Source organism: Mus caroli, chromosome 1 (assembly GCF_900094665.2).
Source record: "Mus caroli chromosome 1, CAROLI_EIJ_v1.1, whole genome shotgun sequence".
Taxonomy (NCBI): domain Eukaryota; kingdom Metazoa; phylum Chordata; class Mammalia; order Rodentia; family Muridae; genus Mus; species Mus caroli.
This window is the reverse complement of record NC_034570.1, coordinates 67,722,734-67,741,720: the sequence shown is the minus strand read 5'-3', so window position 1 is coordinate 67,741,720 and position 18,987 is coordinate 67,722,734. Positions and strand designations below refer to the sequence as shown.

The following is an 18,987-nucleotide window of genomic DNA, read 5'->3' as shown; positions in this document are numbered from 1 at the left end:
TCAGCTGTGAGTTGCTCAGGGACTTCTCAGGCAGCTTTCTAAAGAAGCCGTCCTTCAGTACCAAATGGGGAGCAGTAATGGCATCACCCACAGATGGTCTTTCACTGTTTTCCCAGCCCTCATGGTCTTCTGATAGACTCCAGGGAAGGAGTGGCCATGCCCCAAACCTCAGCTCTACTGTAACCAAGCAATAATTGGAAGTAAAAGGGAGTGTAATGGAGAGGTTTTCCTTCCAAAATCTCTACCACATGACCCTAAAGATGCCTATAAATATAAGTGAAAATGGCATGCTTATAGCTGGGCATAGTGGTGTATACTTGTAATGCCAATATTTGGGAGAGAGATGAAAGTTTATGGACTTTAGGCCAGCATGGGCTGTGAGAGACTCTGTCTCAAAACAAAACAAAACAAAACAAAACAAAACAAAACAAAACAGCAAGCATTCGGGTTGCAGATGTAGCTCAGCTGTAAGATACTTGTCCCAGCATGCACTGGGTCCTGGGTTCTATTCCAGCACCAACATAAATGTCTGCGTGCTGTCCAAACACAGCTTAAGTATAGACCCTACCACCAGCTTTCTCCTAAGTTCTCCTTTAGACTCCCTAAGTCTTTCCCACCGTGGATTTCTGAAACTTCTGTTATAGAAAGTCTGTACTGCCCCCTTTCTTATTCCCCTTGGGAAGTTAGAAACTTTTCAAGGTAATCTATTAGGAAACTTAGGGATGGCACGTGCGGGTAAATTCAAGAGACTGAAGATGGTAGAAGTGATCATCTATAGAGGGAAGGAATTAGAGAGAACACCCTTAACTGCAGCGTCACCTTGCTATGCCTATGGAACTCACGGAATCTCTGATACTGCCGGGTCCCATGACTTCATCTGTACCCAAATGCAGATGTGGGTGGGGCTCTAAGGGGAGGTGTGGTTTCTCCCTCTTTTTCTTTTATTCATCCAGTCCCTTCGGTTGTTCGATCATTCTGTTTCCTGAGCTGCAGGCTCCTCCCGCATACAAGGAACATACCCAGCTGGTGCCTCAGGTAGGAGCCTGTGTCAGCTGTGTGTCAGTCCATTTGTTGGGGTAGGAAGGCTTGGTCCAACTTTATTTTAGAAAACTCACTAGTTTCTGTGGGACTAAGGGATTTCTGATAAATGGTTTCTTGTCCCCTCACTGTGTGTAGGTATGCAACTCTGCTTACGGTCACAGCCCCCCTCCCCTCAGCCATTGCTTTTTATTGCTCTCCTGTTATGTGGCTGAGGTGAACATTTTCCTTCAGTGTTGATTGCTTCTCTCTAACCTTCATCTTCTGTGAAGATGCAAACTCTGGCACTGAGAGCATCCCAAGGGGTAGGGATGTGGTTGCCCTTGCCATAGAATCCAAGGCCTGGAAGCCTGGGAGAGCTCCCTGTTTTCCCACAATTTGCAGTTGATAAATGGAAATCTTTGGGGATTAAAGGCCCCAGGTAAGGTAGCCATTGAGAGTGGGCATTAGGTAACAGTATGCTCATCTTAAATTTAGTTAACTTCTAAATACTTCCAGATTGCAGAGCCCTGGTGTTGGGTAGAGGTGTGCGTGTGCTCTCGTATGTGTGTGTGTGCGTGTACGTGTGTGTGTGTGTGTGCTCGCGTGTGCAGGACTATATACAGAGGCCAGAGGCTAGAGGATGATTTTAAGGAGCTGGTTTCCTCCTCCCATCATGGATTCTGGGAGCAAACTCAAGGTGTCAGGCTTGTGTGACAAGCTCTGCCGAGGTATCTCACCAACCCCTGACATGCATTTAAAATTTTTCTATTTCACACTTAATGTGTGTGTGAGCTTAGGTGTGGAGGCCAGAGAATAAGCTACATGAGGTAGTTCTTTCCTTCTACCATGTGGGCTCTGGGGATCAAGTTCAGGTTTTCGGCTTGGCAGCACGCAGGCACCTTTACTCACTGGATCATCGCTTTGGCCTCTTCTGTGTGCTTTTGACATGATGTTTACAACTGTGAAAGCCGGAGACAATCTCATCAGAAGGCAAGGCGCAGAGTACAGTGTAATGTAATCTGAAGTTATCGCCTCTTTCTCCAGGTAGATTTTAAGAAAGGCAAACAAGGGGCTGGGGAGATAGCTCAGTGGTTAGGAGCATGGAGTGCTCCTGAGGGTTTGATTCCTAGCACCCGCTTTGGGCAGCTCGCTACTCCTGGTAGCTCCAGTTCCAAGGGATCAGATGCCTTCTTCTGACCTCTACATATAGACACACAGACAAGTCCATATGCACATATACATAAATAAAAGCAATGAAAAATAATAAGTCTTTACAAAAATGGCAAACAATAATGAGGGGGCACATATAAGACATAAGGTTGGAGGGGACGCCCAGATACACCTTGCCTCCTTCCATTTGCTGTGTGATGGCTCTTCCCTGAGTGTAAGAACAACCTGGTGACTGCATCTGAACCCAGGGGTGTGGCTGAGGAAAAAGATGGTTAAGAGGAGACAAGGAAGAGCTGGGCATAGAGTTGAGAACTGTAGAGCCAACTGAAGGCAAAGGTATCTCCCATGGGTTTTATTCTATACTCAGACTGACTGTCCAAGGACTTTGACAGCATTAGGAAGCTAACTTCTACCAAAGTTCAAGTTGAAGGCAAAGGGGGTGAACTTCGGTTGTCAAGGCAACAGAGAAGCCAATACTACCCCCTCAACTCTCACAACACTTGAATTTGGTTACTAAATCCTATCTCTTTTTCTTACCTTTCACCTAGATCAAACAATGGCCGAGGCTGAATATTTCATCTGGACTAATCCTGAGGGTGACTTTGAGAAAGAATTTGGAAATATCACGGGAATGCTGCCCACTGGAGATTATTTCACCCCCTGTAAGAGAGTTCCAATAACCAACAGGCAGGCTTTAGTTGTCTTTTATGCACTGGTGTCCCTTCTGAGCTTGCTGGGAAACTCGCTGGTGATGCTAGTTATCTTATACAGGCGAAGGACTCGATCCGTCATGGATGTCTACGTGCTGAACCTAGCCATCGCCGACCTACTCTTTTCATTGACCCTGCCCTTCTTGGCTGTCTCCAAATTGAAGGGCTGGATTTTTGGCACACCCCTGTGCAAGATGGTCTCACTCCTGAAGGAAGTCAACTTCTTCAGTGGTATTCTGCTGCTGGCCTGCATCAGTGTGGACCGATACCTGGCCATCGTCCATGCCACCCATACGCTGGCCCGAAAGCGCTACTTGGTTAAATTCGTGTGCATGGGCATCTGGGGTCTATCTTTGATTCTGTCTCTGCCTTTTGCTATCTTCCGCCAGGCATATAAACCATTCCGTTCTGGTACAGTCTGCTATGAAGTCCTGGGTGAAGCCACAACAGATTTTCGGATGACCTTGCGGGGTCTGTCCCACATATTTGGCTTCCTCCTGCCACTGCTCACCATGCTGGTCTGCTACGGGCTCACACTGCGCATGCTCTTTAAGACCCACATGAGGCAGAAACACCGGGCCATGGGGGTGATCTTTGCTGTTGTGTTGGTCTTCTTGCTTTGTTGTCTGCCCTACAATCTGGTTCTGCTCTCAGACACTCTCTTAGGAGCCCATTTGATTGAAGATACTTGCGAACGCCGCAATGACATTGACCAGGCCCTGTATATTACTGAAATCCTGGGCTTTTCTCATAGTTGTCTTAACCCTGTCATCTATGCCTTTGTTGGCCAAAATTTTCGCCATGAATTCCTCAAGATCCTTGCTAACCATGGCCTCGTTCGCAAGGAGGTTTTGACACACCGCCGTGTTGCCTTTCATACATCTCTCACCGCTATTTATTAAACCTCTGAGAATTACCGGAAAGTGATCGCTTGCCCTCAAAGAGAAGGATAACTATTGTGCCAATGTGCTGTGTGAGTGTGTGCATGTGTTGTGTGTATGTGTGTGTGTATGTGTGGTATATGTGTGGTGTGTATGTATGTATGTGTGGTGTATGTGTGTGTGCTGTGTGTGTATGTGTATGTGTGTGTATATATGTATGTATATATATATATATATGTGGTGTATGTGTGTGTATATGTATGTATGCATGGTATATGTGTGTGTGTGGTGTGTGTGAGTGTATGTGTAGTATGAGTATGTGTGTATGGTAAGTGTACTTATTTATGTGTGCTGTATCTGTGTGTGCGGTGTGTATGTATGTATGTGTAGTATATGCGTGTATCTGTATGTACTGTGTATGTCTGTCTGTATGTGGTGTGTGTGTGTGTGTGTACTATGGCTATGGGCAGATACTATCTGCTTTGGTGAGGGAGGAGACAAGATCAGGAGAAGTTAGTAACTACTGTTTGTAGGGCCCACACCAGCTTTCCGAGGAGGTGCTTGCTGATGGCCCTCCAAGAACTTTATACTTCCATGAGGAATAACACTTCACCATTTCTATTGAACATATACATCTTTGACTTGTGATCTGGGTAATTATCATGGTCACACCTGTAGCCTGACCCACCATTAGAACAAAGAACTGGGACTTGCATCTAACATTAGCCCTTATGGGCTGGGTTCTCTCTTTGGAGCACCACCTGGACTGCTCAGCACAGGCCAGCAGGCTGTCTGGGAGCTTTCTGTCCTGTGATCTGAGCTCATGAGATTGTTTTTTCCATCTTGAGGAATGTTGCAATGTCCGCTGAGGACATCGGTCGGGTGCTATGGAAGCATCAAACCACCAGGCAGCCTTGTGATGGAGCTGAAGTGTTTCTTCCCTTTAGGTGTCATGAGTGGACAGAGGGTATTTGGGAAGCCAGGCCTAGTGCATGAGAATCCCCTCTACCCCGTGACCGGTGTCACTGACTGAGGGTGATGTGTGTGTGTTGGGTGTCAGCTGAGCCAAGGATGGAGCAAGACCAGCAGCTGTAACTTTTGCCCTCTTGGCACTTCCAGTTTGACATGGAGCAACAGTAACTTTATAAACCCAAGTATGCTGTCAATCATCTGGGCAGGCAGATGTTTCCAATACAACTTCTGTCTCATGTCTGTCCATGGGGGTGCCAGAATAAAAGGTGTGTGTGGAGTAGCTGGTGTTCCTACAGCAGAACAGGGGTAGCCCTCCCTCCTCATAAACTGGGTGTGGGCTAGTGGCTTTACTGGAACAATCTCTGCAGGTGCAGCCTCAGTAGGCTCTAACTCCATGCTCACCATTGTCTCTCATGGGTCAAACGTTCCCCTTTGTCCCTCATATGTGAACATGTGTGACTTCAGCCTTATCTCGATGTATAACCATTGTCCCTCTAGGGGGACCTGGCTTGTTTCCTTTACATTGTATTAAGTTAACTTCCTAACCACCCCCACCCCTGCCAAATGACTTTGGGAAATTACATTTGGGAATGGAGAGAATGCTTGGTGGTTAAGATAACTTGCTGCTCTTTCAGAGGGCCCCGCTTTGATTCCCAGCACCCACTTGGTGAATCACAATCATCTGTAACTTAGGTTCCAGGGGGATCCAGTGCCATCTTCTGACTTCTGCAGCCGGTAGACATGCACACAATATGTAGACATATGTTCAAGCAAAGCAACCATACACATATAATTTACAAATCTAAAAATATTTTTTCAAAGGGCTGGAGAGATGGCTCAGAGGTTAAGGGCATTGTCTGCTCTTCCAGAGGTCCTGAGTTCAATCCCCAGCAACCACATGGTGGCTCACAACCATCTGTAGTGGGCTCTGATACCCTTTCCTGGTGTGTCTGAAGACAGCTACAGTGTACTCATATCCATAAAATAAATAAATCTTTAAAAAATTGTCATTATCCATCTGTTTTCTCTGAACAAAGGCAGAAGCCTGTCTAGTCTGCTTTCCATCCTGGTATTGGATGTAATGCCTGGAGCCCTTGAAGTGCTCAGGAAATACTTACAGAATGAGCAGAGGTCATTAAAGGGCGCCAGTTTATGCCTTCCTTTCACCCTTCCTCGTCACCATGCTCCACTCCTCCTTGTGGTCCTCCGTGGTCAGCTTCATTCCATTTTTAGCTGTGTGGAAGGGTTTGCGGGGAGTGCTGAAGTGTTGGGCTTCTTGATTGCCAACAGTAGAAGCAGAACCTCTTGCTAGTGTAAAGCGAAAGAAGGTACTGGACCGTGTCTAGTGGGGAAGACACAAGGATGGCCTGAGGCTGAGCTTCCAGATGGGACTGCAGTCGAGGCTGAGCCTGGGATCAGGGACCAAGGTTGGAGTAAGTCTGGGGATGGGTACAGGGCTGGGGTGAGAGCTTGGCATAAGGTAAGGTCAGGGAAAATTAAGTGTCAGTAATAGGGAGACTAGGGAGGGAGAGTAAGGTGCGGGACCTGGTGAGGGTTGGAGGTAGGGAGAGCCCAGTGTGGGCTTGGACCAGGTTGAGACTAGAGAGAGGCATATGGATGGGGTGAGAAAGTCAGAGATGGAACAAATCCAGGGATGACTGTAAGTGAAAGACCTCATGGGTCCTGTCTTAGTTAGGGTTTTACTGCTGTGAACAGACACCATGACCAAGGCAACTCTTATAAGGACAACATTTAATTGGGGCTGGCTTACAGGTTCAGAGGTTCAGTCTATTATCATCAAGGTGGGAGCATAGTGTCCAGGCAGACATGGTGCAGGAGGAGCTGAGAGATCTACATCTTCATTAGCAGGCTGCTAGTGGAAGACTGACTTCCAGGCAGCTAGGATGAGGGTCTGAAAGCCCACACCCATTGAGACACACCTACTCCAACAAGGCCACACCTTCTAATAGTGCCACTCCCTGGGTCAAGCATATACAAACCATCAGATGTAGGGTCATCATCCCTTTTGGAATACCTCAGACACATTTTCAGAGGCAGGACAGAGGCTACTTGGCTTGGCTCACTGGAGGTTGTCCAGGTGGGTTAGCAGAAGAGGACTTGGGGTTCAAGCCCAACAGATCTGAGTCAGGGGCTCAAGCCCACGAGATGGGTCTGAGTTGATGGGGAGAGAGGATGTTTGTTCTAGCTTGGTTTCCCTACACAAATCGAACTCTATTGCTTATAGAAATAATTCCAGCTGACATGTCAAGAGTGCTTTCTCAGATTAGGAACTACACTGAAGATTTACTGTGTGGGACTGCTGGGGCTGGATTAGGGGAGATCTAAGAAATCCTTCAGGGCATAAGCAAAGGTGAGAAAGATAGGACACAGCCTCAACCAGCAGGCCAAACCTTGAAGGGCACTCAGTGCTTTGATAAAGTTTACACCATAGCCTGGGTTGAGCCTAAGGCATACGTAATGAAGTCAGCTGGCTGTTACTGGAGCTTAGAGACAGGTCTTGGGATCCTGTTAGGAGGTGGCAGCAGACATGGGGGAGGGTGTGGACAAACCACTGACAGTGTGGTGGAAGGAGAGGGCGAACTCAGAGTGTTTGAGGTAGAGACCCAAACACTACTCAGCAGGACCAAAGTTCGAATTGAGAGTCTGTATTAAGCTGGCTTGCGACTTCATGGAGAGAAATCCTCACAGAGCAGCCCAGAATGCACACTACAGTGAGTTTTTAAAGACAACACAGAAAAACTACATCCTGGTTGCAGGGGGAAGCAAGCTAGCAGGCTAACAAGAGCTAAGAACATGCGGTTAGCTGGGGTATTTCAACCGAGGTTCTAGAACAAGGCAGGGTGCTTTTTTACGGGACTTTTCATGGCAGGGGACAAAAAGGAAGGGTCTGCTTCAGTTTAAATCAAAGATGGCTTTAGCTAAGACAAGATGGAGAAACCTTTTGCCTGTTAGAAGGAGATCTTCGAGAGGAGACCAATAGGACTTAGCTATCAGTTGAATAGGAAATGGAGCAGGGAGGGAGGGAGGGGAGTCAGAAAGGAGTCTTCAGTCTACAGCCTGGGTTACTGATTGGAAGGGGACATGTTATTGTTGAATGAGTGGTGTGCAAATTTAATCCTAGCACGTAGGAGGCAGAAGCAGGAGGATCTCTGTGAGTTTGAGGCCCACCAGGGCTATATAGAGAGACCCTATGTGGTGGTTTGAATATGCTTGGTCCACAAGACATGACCCTATTAGAAGGTTTGGCCTGTTGGAGTAGGTATGGCCTTGTTGGAGGGAGTACCTCACTTTGGGGGTGGGTTTTGAGGTCTTATGCTCAAGCTCTGCCCAGTGCAGAAGAGAGCCTCCTGGCTGCCTTCAGATCAAAATGTAGAACTCTCAGCTCCTTCTCCAGTGCTATGTCTGCCTGGATCCTGCCATGCTTCCCACCATGATGATAACGAACCTCTAAAACTGTAAGCCAGCCCCAGTTAAATGTTGTCATTTATAAGAGTTGCCTTGGTCATGGTGTCTCTTCATAGCAATGAAACCCTAAGACACACTGTTTCAAAAAGAAAGAAAGAAAGAAAGAAAGAAAGAAAGAAAGAAAGAAAGAAAGAAAGAAAGAAAGAAAGAGGAGGAGGAGGAAGAAAGGAAGAAAAGAAAAGAAAAAAGAAAAGACTGAATGATGATGGCACACACCTTTAATCCCAGCACTCAGGAGGCAGAGGCAGGTGGATCTCTGAGTTTGAGGCCAGCCTGGTCTACAGAGCACATTCTAGGACACAGAGAAAACTTGTCTCAAAAAGGAAGAAAGAAAGAAAGAAAGAAAGAAAGAAAGAAAGAAAGAAAGAAAGAAAGAAAGAGAGACAGACAGAAGGAAAGGGAGAGAGAGAGAGGGAGGGAGGGAGGGAGGGAGGGAGAGAGAGAGAGAGAGAGAAGGGACTGGAGAGATGGCTCAGAAGTTAAGAACACAGGCTGCTCTTCAAGAGGTCTGGAGTTCAACTCCCCGCAACCACATGGTGGTTCCTAACCATCTATAATGAGATCTGGTGCCCTCTTCTGGCCTGCAGGCAGAGCACTGTATACATAATAAATAATAAATCTTAAAAAAAAAAAAAAAAAAAGAGAAAGAAAAAAAAAGAAAGAGGACATGTCTGTAGGAAAAGGCTGCTTTTTCCTACAGTATGGGGTACACATAGATATGCCCAATAAATAGGGGAAGTTAGCTCTGAAAGCCTGGGAAAGATTTGGCAAGCTTGGGCTCATTATTAGAATATTGGTAGATCATGAAAGCTACCAGGGTGGGTGGAAAACAACAGAAAGATAAAAGAGAGAGCAATGTGGAGAATGTTAATACCCAAGGGACTGAAAGAGGAAGAGGGCTTCAGAGAGGCTGAAAGGGGGCTGGGATGTGGCTCAACTGGTCAGGTGGTTGATAGCCTAGCGTGCACAAAGCCCTGAGTTCAAATCTCAGCACTGTATAAACCAGGCAGAGTGAGAAACCTCTATAGGCCCAGTATCTAGGAGGTGGGAGCAATATCATGAAGAGTTCAAGTTTGTCCTCAGCTGCATAGCACTCCCTATGACCTGACACTACAGTTATGTTTAGTTTTTGCTGTCAACACTGTGTATACCTCAGAAAGAACAGGGTTGTGGTCACTTCTGCATCCCCAGCATCAGAGCCAGGAAAATAGAGAAGACCAAACACCTGGCAAATAATGAGCTTAGTAATATGCTTCACACACACAAGGTGTTTAGAACACACACACACACACACACACACACACACACACACACACCCCTAGGTAAAATATTAAGATCTAGATGGAATGTTAAGGCCTAGGTAATTGTTACTTGACTAGCCTGCCACTTTGTACTGTTAGTAAGGAAACTTTCTCATATGTTATTTCTTCTGTTACTAGAAAACTTTCTCATGTCCAAGTTGATTACAAGTCGACTACATATGCTGTGCCCTTGGAGACCAATTACGATAAAAGTCAATAGAACCACTTTGTATAGTTATCTACAATAAGCCTGGACCCGAACCAACCACCCAGCAGCAATTCCTGCACCAGTGTATAAGCTTCTTTGGTATTTGATTTTGTAAACTGCTCCCAGGATGGACCCCAACATAAGAGAGACACCGCACCAATATAAGAAAGGTTTTGAAATAAGACTTCCATTTTGAGTAGGGGGTCTAGTAAAGTTTAAGTTCCCAAGACCTTGCTGGGAACTGACCTCCTACTTGGCAGAAAGAGACATGTATGTGAGTAACTGATATCCTGGTTGGCAAGTTCAGACATGAGTGTTAGGCCAGGCAAGTCCCCTGCTACAGTTGAATTCCCCAACCAAAGGGAGCAGGATAAGTGTACAACAAAGACATGTCCCTAAGGAAATCACCTGTTTATACATCCCGCTGATGGAATAGCTTGTCAAAGATGTTTGTGGATTTTAGGTTTAAAAACCCTATAGGAACTTAACTCAATGTCATAGTTCAGTTGTTGAGACTGGAACGTGGCCTTGTTTGATCAGTCTTGGGGTGTGGCATTCAGTAAACATCTTTGTTTGACTGAGATTGGTGTTTGAATGGTTTGAATGGAAGGTTTGAATGATTCTCTCTCTCTCTCTCTCTCTCTCTCTCTCTCTCACACACACACACACATTGTTATATAGTTACATTTTAGATTTATTAGAGTAGCTTATAGGGTGTCTCCTGACAGAAAGACCAAGAGACTGGATGTCTTCGCAGTCTCAATCTGGTGCGGGAGTCCTAGTGAGGTCCTAGAGAGCTGCTGCTCTACAGTCTACACTGGAATCCCAGAGACCTAGATACTAACACCAGTAAAGAAATGCTTCAGCAAAGCATGGCAGCTTTGATTTTATTCCAGACATAGTCAAGTTGACAACCACGCTCAGCCAAGACACGGTCTCAACCCAAATTTTATACCTTTTCATCTGGATTCCACTTCTATGTATCCTGATGAAACAATCCAGACTGTTGCTCAGTGGGGAGAGTGTGTGTCTAACATGAGCGAAGCCTTCAGTTTCATGCATAGTACCACACAAACAACACATAGTGGCACATGCCTGTAGCCCTGGCACTCAGAATTACATGTCTGATCTTCACAAAATCTTCAACTCTTTTTTTTCCCTCTGTGTAGCCCTGGCTGTCCTGGAACTCACAGATCTGCCTGCCTCTGCCTCCTGAGTGCTGGGATTAAAGGCATGTGCCATGACCACACAGCTTGAGGTCTTCATCTTAATAAACATTCGCCTACAGCCTCCTTTGTGGCAATGAAGTGTTCTGGTAGTTGGATAGGCCACATGTCTTTTAGTTCATCTAACATATGCTCCTGCAGGGAGCTTCCATGTAAGGAACACTTTATAGATTACTTTGCTTAATTTTGTTTCCCTATGTTATTTTGAGCCAGATAGCATGCAGCCCAGGATGGCCTCAAGCTCTCTGTGCGACTAAGAATGGTCTTAAACTTCTGGCCCTTTTGCCTTCACTTCCTGAACTGTGGGAAAACAGGCACACTCCACCGTGGTTAGTTTAAGGATTACTGTTAATTGAAACAAGGTTAAAATAGAGAATTGGTGTCCGGGGATGTCAATAGTAAATGTCTCATCCTCTTGGAATCGTCATTCTTCTTCAGGATGGGTATTAAAAGTGAGAGGAAGCCAGACACTGCCATCCAGGCACTTAGGAGGTTAACATAAGAAGATTCCAAACTATAGGCTAGCGTGTGCCACATAAGGCCTTGTTTCAAACAAACACAAGACATAAGGATGCAGGGTAGTGCACACCTGTAGTCTTAGCATTGGGAGGTGGAGGCAGAGGATCAGGTTCACCACAGAGTAAGTTTGAGGCCAGCCTGGGCTACTAGAGATGATATTTCAAAACCCGCCCTTCACATCACTGCCAGCCAAAGGTAGTAAATAAAGATATATCAAGACTGTCAGTGGTGGCACACAACTTTAATGCCAGCACTGGGGAGGCAGAGGCAGGCGGATCTCTGCATTTGAGGCCTGCCTAGTCTACAGAGTGAGTTCCGGGGCAGCTACACAGAGAAACCCAGTATCAGAAATGAAAAACAAAGCAAAAAGATATATCCAGAGCCTTTACACATCAGAAATGACCTTAGAATGCCTTCGTGGGTGGGTGGGTGGGGGCTGGAGCTGTAAGGTAGCCATGGAAAGTTTACCTAACACGAGTGAAGCCTTGAGTTCCATCAGCACTGAAAAAAAAAGGACATAAACTATTCTTTTGGACAAAGTTTAGACCTAGACAAGTATTGATTCTCTTAGTAATATTTAGAGTATATTGTAGTCTTAACTATTTAAAAATTTATGACTGAGAATGTTCTTAGAGTATAACCAATGTGGTAATGCATTTCAGCTGTATGGACTATAGATCGTTCTCTCTTTTTAAAGACAATTTTGATATAGCAAAATTTCTAAGTAGTATTAGAAATTACAACAAAATAGACTATACTGAAAAAAAAAAAAAAACCAACCAACCAACCAACAATTCTCTATTTTAACCTTGTTTCAATTAGTGTGCCTGTTTTCCCACAGTACAGGAGATGAAGGCAAAAGGACCAGAAGTTTAAGACCATTCTTAGTCACACAGAGAGTTTGAGGGATGGGAGAGATGGCTCAGAGGTTAAGAGCACTTGATGTTCTTGCAGAGGACCCAAGCTCCCAGGGTCCATGGCAGACAGCCATGCCTGTCTGACAACCTCCTGCAACTTCAGCTCTGGGGGATCTAGTGCCCTCTTCTGGTTTTCTTAGGCACTTGAACACATCTGCATTTACACAAACAATCACACATATGTGTTAATTAGTAAAAAGATTAAAACAAGAGAGAGAGAGAGAGAGAGAGAGAGAGAGAGAGAGAGAGAGACAAGCCAGGCTACAAAGTATTGTCTTCTTAGTTTACTTCCTTAAGAAGTACTCAGAACCCGGCGAGGTGGCGCACGCCTTTAATCCCAGCACTCGGGAGGCAGAGGCAGGCGGATTTCTGAGTTCGAGGCTAGCCTGGTCTACAAAGTGAGTTCCAGGACAGTCAGAGCTATACAGAGAAATCCTGTCTCAAAAAAACAAAACAAAACAAAACAAAAAACCAAAAAAACAAAGAAGTACTCAGGAGGGCTGGAGAGATGGCTCAGCGGTTAAGAGCACCAACTGCTCTTCCAGAGGTCATGAGTTCAAATCTCAGCAATCATATGGTGGCTCACAACCATCCATAATGAGATCTGATGCCCTCTTCTGGGGTGTAACTGAAGACAGCTACAGTGTACTTACATTAAATAAATAAATAAATAAATAAATAAATAAATAAATAAATGTACTCAGGAGGCAGAGGCAGGCAGAAACTCCAGACCTACACACACAGTGAGTTCCAGGACAGTGACGGCTACATAGAGAAACCCTATCTCAAAAATCAAGAAAGGAAGAAAGAAAGAGAGAAACAAAGAACTGTGTGTGTGTGTGTGTGTGTGTGTGTGTGTGTGTGTGTGTGTGAGGCATAGGTAGCTTCTTTAGTGGTCTTATGTGGTCTGCTTGGCAGAAATCAGAACATTCCAGGACATTACTGGATGTCCCCTTACAGACTATTCAAATAAGGGCTCTTAAGAGATTAGAGTTTCATTGGGAATCTATGCTGGGAAGAGAAAAAAGAAGAGAAGAATCTTGGAATCCAAAAGAGAAGAAATTTGTGTCTATGGAAGATTTAAATTTATCAGTTCACCTTGTAGTAGAGACTGGATTGAGACCATGGTAGGCAGACCCAAACGTTGGCTACGTTATGAATCTCTCTTCTACTGAAACCTTATTTCAGAACCAAGATGGATGGGGAGTGGCCGTCACTGTGCCTCTTTTTCTTTCTAGTGTAGCTACACTGAATACATATACTTTGTGCTATTAGTATGGCTCTTTAAAAAGATTTCTGTCTTATGTGCATTGGTATTTTGCTTGCATGCATGTCTGTGTGGAGGTCTCAGATCTTGTAGTTACAGAAGCTGAATTGTGGGTGATGGGATCCTCTGGAAGAGCAGTCAATACCCTCAACCTCTGAGCCATCTGTCCATCATCTAGTATGACTATTTTAATTGGTTTATTTGGACAAGCGGCCATGTCTGACTTGTTAGGTCACTAAGGCACTGGCTTCAGCGGATGCCCTTGGGGTGTACTCTGCCCCCCCTCAACCCCCTGTTTCCTGTTCTTCCTCTCCATAGTCTCTCTTCCCCTCTCTCCTTGTGATCCCTACCCTTGCAGGGTGTGGAGGGCCCCAGGTGGAGACTGTGTCTGAGTTTCTATTTCATACTTCCTGATTCCTGGAACCTCCTAGAAGTGTCAAGTGCCCTGGGGGGGTGTGTGTGGCAGCAGAACCGGGGCCACTCCTGGCTTCCAGAACCTGATAGAAAATTTGATTCCAGTTTCTGGTGGTAGGAGGGAGAGCAAGTTCTCTGAGGTGTGTGTGTGTGTGTGTGTGTGTGTGTGTGTGTGTGTGTGTGTATGAGTGTGCATGTAATATGGTACCTATGTGGAGGCCAGAGGACAGCTTTCAGGAGTTCTCTCCTACCATATAGGTCCCATGAGAGAACTTGATAGAACTCATGTGTGATTTAAGGAAAAAAAAAAAGCTTTACTCACTGAACCATCTAACCTGCCCTTCTCAAGTCTTCTATCTATCTATCTATCTATCTATCTATCTATCTATCTATCTATCTATGTATCTATCATCTATCTATCCTTCTATCATCTATCTATCTATCTATCTATCTATCTATCTATCTATCTATCTATCTATCTATCTATTTATCTATCTATCATCTATCTATCATCTATCCTTCTATCATCTATCTATCTATCTATCTATCTATCTATCTATCTATCTATCTATCTATCTATCTATCATGTATATAGTAATTTTGCCTGCATGGATGTACCATGCGCTGTCTGAGGAGACCAGAAAGGACGTTGGATTCTGATGACAGAAGTTGGGTCCCCTGCAGGCGCAGGCAGTGCTCACACCTGCTGAACATCTCTTCTGCTGCTGTACTTGCTCCCAGTCTTGAGAGATGCTTCTCATGTTACTACGTTTTAAGGAGACAGCTTCGGAGAAATTGAATAACTTAATCAATGGTCTCAGTTGGGGACAGAGGAAAATAGGACATTCCACAACGCCACTGAGACCTCTACCACAGGGCAGTCAGAGCTCAGGCCCCGCTGGCAGCTAGTGTGATGCTGTGTTACTGTAGGTGCAATCTTCAGTGGTTTTGATTTTTATTTTTTTCCTCAGTAAAACAGGGCAACAGAAACTCCCGTCATAAGGTCTTGGTGAGGATCAAATGAGATTAAAAAGTGGTTTTCACAGTGCCTGGGTTGGTGGTAAGTAACATTGTTAGCTTCAGAAAAAGAGGATCTTTTATGCAAGAGAAAAATTTCAAAAGCCCGTTCTCCGATGGGTGTGGTAGAGGGACTCCCATTTGAAAATCCCAATTTTCCTGTCTTGAGGCAGGAAAATGGTTATGAACTTGAGGATAGCTTAGGTTACATAAAAGGTAGCTTGGGCTAAAGAGTGAGACCTTATCTAAAAATTACCTCTTTCCGTGCTTAGTGACTCAAAGACAAATGTTTCCCCAATCTAGGGGCTCTTGCCCTTTCCTTGGGGGCCTCTCTATCTTAAAAGAAGAAACTTCTGACAGATGGGGAAGATCAGACCACAGGAATAGAGGAGGGAGGGAGAGAGAAAAGGGTTGGGAATGGGAAAAACTCATGTCAGATTTGCCTGGAAACCACATACTGAGAACTGGCGTCCCTCCCCGGAGCACCTAGCCACTGACAACCAGCATCCGAGCAAAGACAGATGTTTCTTCTCAAGTGCACAAGAGGCACTGCGGCTTTTTTATTGGTGCGTCTGTGCAGTCTCAGCTGTAGAGCTGACATCTCCCTGGAACTGGAGGAGAGCCCATCTGATCAGACTGCAGTTCATGGAGGAGAAAACCGACTTCCAAAGGTTTAAGTGAACAGTTAAGCAACAGCTAGCTAAGGCTGCTCATTCTCTTTTATTGAGTTAGATGCATTTTCCCAAACCTCCAGGTACAGATGGTCATGCACAAGGACTCAGAAACAGATGCCCCTGTTCTTGTCACCCTGCAGGGAGTTTCATGGTTCTTCGTGTGTTCTCCACTGGTCAGATTCCTTTGATCTCCTAAACTTCATTCCCATAGGGCTGGCTGCCTTTGTGAGGACCACACACAGCATGGGTGCATGTAGGCCTTTGTTATACAAATATGCAGCCAATCGGCTCTTATTCATTTTGCTCTGTTTTTTAGTTTTTCTGAGACAGAGTTCCTCTGTGTAATATAATAGCCTTGGCTGTCCTGGAACTCATTATGCAGACCAAGCTGGCCTGAACTCACAGAGATACGCCTGCCTCTGCCTCCTGGGTGCTGGGATTTCAGGCCTGCACCACCACTGCTTGGCGAAGTTGTTTAGTTTCCATGAAGCCAGAGTTATAAGTGGTTGTAAGGTGCCTTGCAGGTGCTGGGAACTGAATCCAGGTCCTCTGCAAGCCAGTGCTCAAATTCTCCCTTTTCTCTTTTTTCCTCAACCCTTCCATATAATTCTCCTTGGTACCTTTTAAATTCATGGCCTCTTTTTGTATTAATTGTTGTTACATATAGTATGTATGTATGTATGTATGTATGTATGTATGTATGTATATGTGTGTGTATATATACACATATATTCCTAAAAATGTAAATATAGCCCACTTAGCCTATATAATATTACCTGTATGTATGTTTTCAGGGCTGACCATTTGGCATTGGAAAACAATTGGTGTGCTCTTTCCCCGAGGAAGACTGTTTTTCTTGCTCTCAACATTCCTTGGCTACCTGTAGTTCTTTGTGTAGAGTTGAGGTCTTGTGGTTTTGCCCCCATTGCTTTTTTTGTTTGGGGCAGGGCCTCATGTAGCTCAAGCTGACTTTGAACCTGTTATTTGGCACAGGATGACATAGAAAGCCTGACCCTCCTGTCTCTACCTCCCAGGTGCTGGATCACGGTAGTGTACAGCACACAAGGCCTAAGTCTTGCTTATTGACATCTGGGAGTATGTTGAGGGAAAAGGCTGACTAAGTACAGAACTATCTGGGTTCCAGATAAGAGGGAGATTCAAAGTTGGTGACAAAGTGGGGCGCCCTGAGCTACATGCCTGAGGTCATGCTTACTCTTCCCACACCCACAACACCTTCAGAGCTGGAGCCGAGCCAGCTCTTTCAGGAAGACAGTCTTGTTTACAGAATGGGAACCGAGGAACCGAGGAAGAGGTACGGATGTGGTCTCTTAGGTTTCAGTTGGGCAACAGAACTCTTTCCCATGCCGGAAATGACTAGATTTCTTCAGGGGCTTCTCTCAACACATAATACAAACAACATTCATACCTGTGCACACACAACACATGCATATGTACAACACACAGACACCATAACACAAACACACATCTTTAGCATACATACACGAGCACATAGAACATGTATAGATAGGTAACACACTTACATTCATGGCATGCATCTGTATAATACACATACACGCCACAGACCACACATACATATCCATACTCTAAATTGAAATGCTAAATGATGCACATTTAAAAATATGAACAAGTTTGCCCCAACTCCTTTCCCAGGTATAAACTGAATTTTCTGGGAACCCCATAGCAAGACTTCATTTACAGTAAGAGTCCACCTCAACTGCCTTGTGCAAGCCTCATAGCCAATACTTTTATTTGATCAGCTGTAAGTCTGTCCAGTGCACCTGGGAACAACCCTAGGATCTTGTGGAAGTTTTAGCAGTCTTTGAGATGGAACTGTAGAAGCTGCTGAAGTCCTGTGTGTAGCTACTATAAAGACACCTGAGAACAGTTCTTTCTCACAAACCCTATGCTATGGATTCTTCCTAAAACTTTCTCCTCCGTTTGCCCCCTGTGTTTGAATCTTTGTTAAAAAGAAAAAAGAGTCTTTGCTTAAAAAATCCCAGCTCTGCTTTGGACTGACTCATCCTGAAATTCTTTCCCGCTGAGAAACAAACAATCCCAGCTTTCCCTGAGCTGCAGGCAGCATCGTGGGGGCTAGCTCCAGTTCCAAATGTCTTTTAATTTGTATTTACTTATGTTTCTAGATAGGGTCCTGATGGTTTGGAATTAGCAACTCCCCTGCTTTTTGCCTCTCAAGTGCTAGATATCTTTTTATAGAACCCAGACTTCTAGATTAGAATGTAGAATATGGTGCCTAGCACACCAGTTTCTCAACAAAGAACATAATTGTGTATTCCACTTAAAGATCGAGAGAACACTCCAAAACGCCTGAACAGAAAATTTAGTCTCCCACCAAGAATCAATATTAGACAAGGGTCAAAGCCTGGACTGTAAGAGTGGACAGTGAAAAAAATCAGGATGACTTACCTTGCAGGATTCTCAGAACACAAATTCTAATGAGAACTTAGAATCCAGACAAACCCCAGCCCAGTGTCAATGTAAAGTCAGTTTTGGAAATGAAAGGTCTTAAAAGTCATTGGTTATATAACCCTTTCTCAGCAAACCCAGTGAAACACAAGAGCAGAGTTAAGGCATGATGGGAGATGGGGTTGAATAGAACCTCTGTATGTTAGTAGCATTCCTTTCAATACTGTCTGTTCGTGCCTGTGGACACATAGTCATTTGTTTTAGTGTTCATAAAATCAGCTGGGATTTATTCCTGGCCACATGGCTCAAGGAGAGAGAGGGAAGTTCATTGGTGCCTTTCGTCAGAACATTGGAAGTGGTAGAATCACTTGTGAACAGCAAGAACCAGGCTCTCTGCTCCCAGAGATCAGGTCCTTTCAGAGAAAAAGAGAATCAACATCCACTTGTGATTTGAAAATTTAACATTTTCAGCAAGCTAGGACTCTTAATGAACTTCCTCAGTCCCCTAAAAAAAAGCTACCCTGAAAAAAACTCCATTGTTAACATCTTATTTAATAAAGATTAAGATCAAGACTCACACAGAGCTAGAATTGGCAGCACAAACCTGTGATTCCAGCACTTGGGAGGCTGAGGCAGGAAGATGGAGAGGTGGAGGCCAGCCTGTATTACATAGCTAGACTCTGGGGGTGGGAAAGCTGTCAATAAGGCAGGCTGTCAGCCGGGCGTGATGGCACACACTTTTTTTTTTTTTTTTTTTTTG

The 18,987-nt window shown here is 44.8% G+C and overlaps 1 protein-coding gene across 1 annotated transcript; it reads left to right on the top strand.

Annotated features, from left to right (window-relative positions):
• The first annotated feature begins 1,001 nt into the window (after nucleotides 1-1,001).
• Nucleotides 1,002-3,823, top strand: LOC110304464 (C-X-C chemokine receptor type 1). The gene is made up of 2 exons (XM_021175903.1): nucleotides 1,002-1,035; nucleotides 2,739-3,823. Exon 2 carries the CDS (start codon nucleotides 2,747-2,749, stop codon nucleotides 3,800-3,802), a length of 1,056 nt encoding a protein of 351 aa, XP_021031562.1. The 5' UTR covers nucleotides 1,002-1,035; nucleotides 2,739-2,746; the 3' UTR covers nucleotides 3,803-3,823.
• The last annotated feature ends 15,164 nt before the right edge of the window (nucleotides 3,824-18,987 follow it).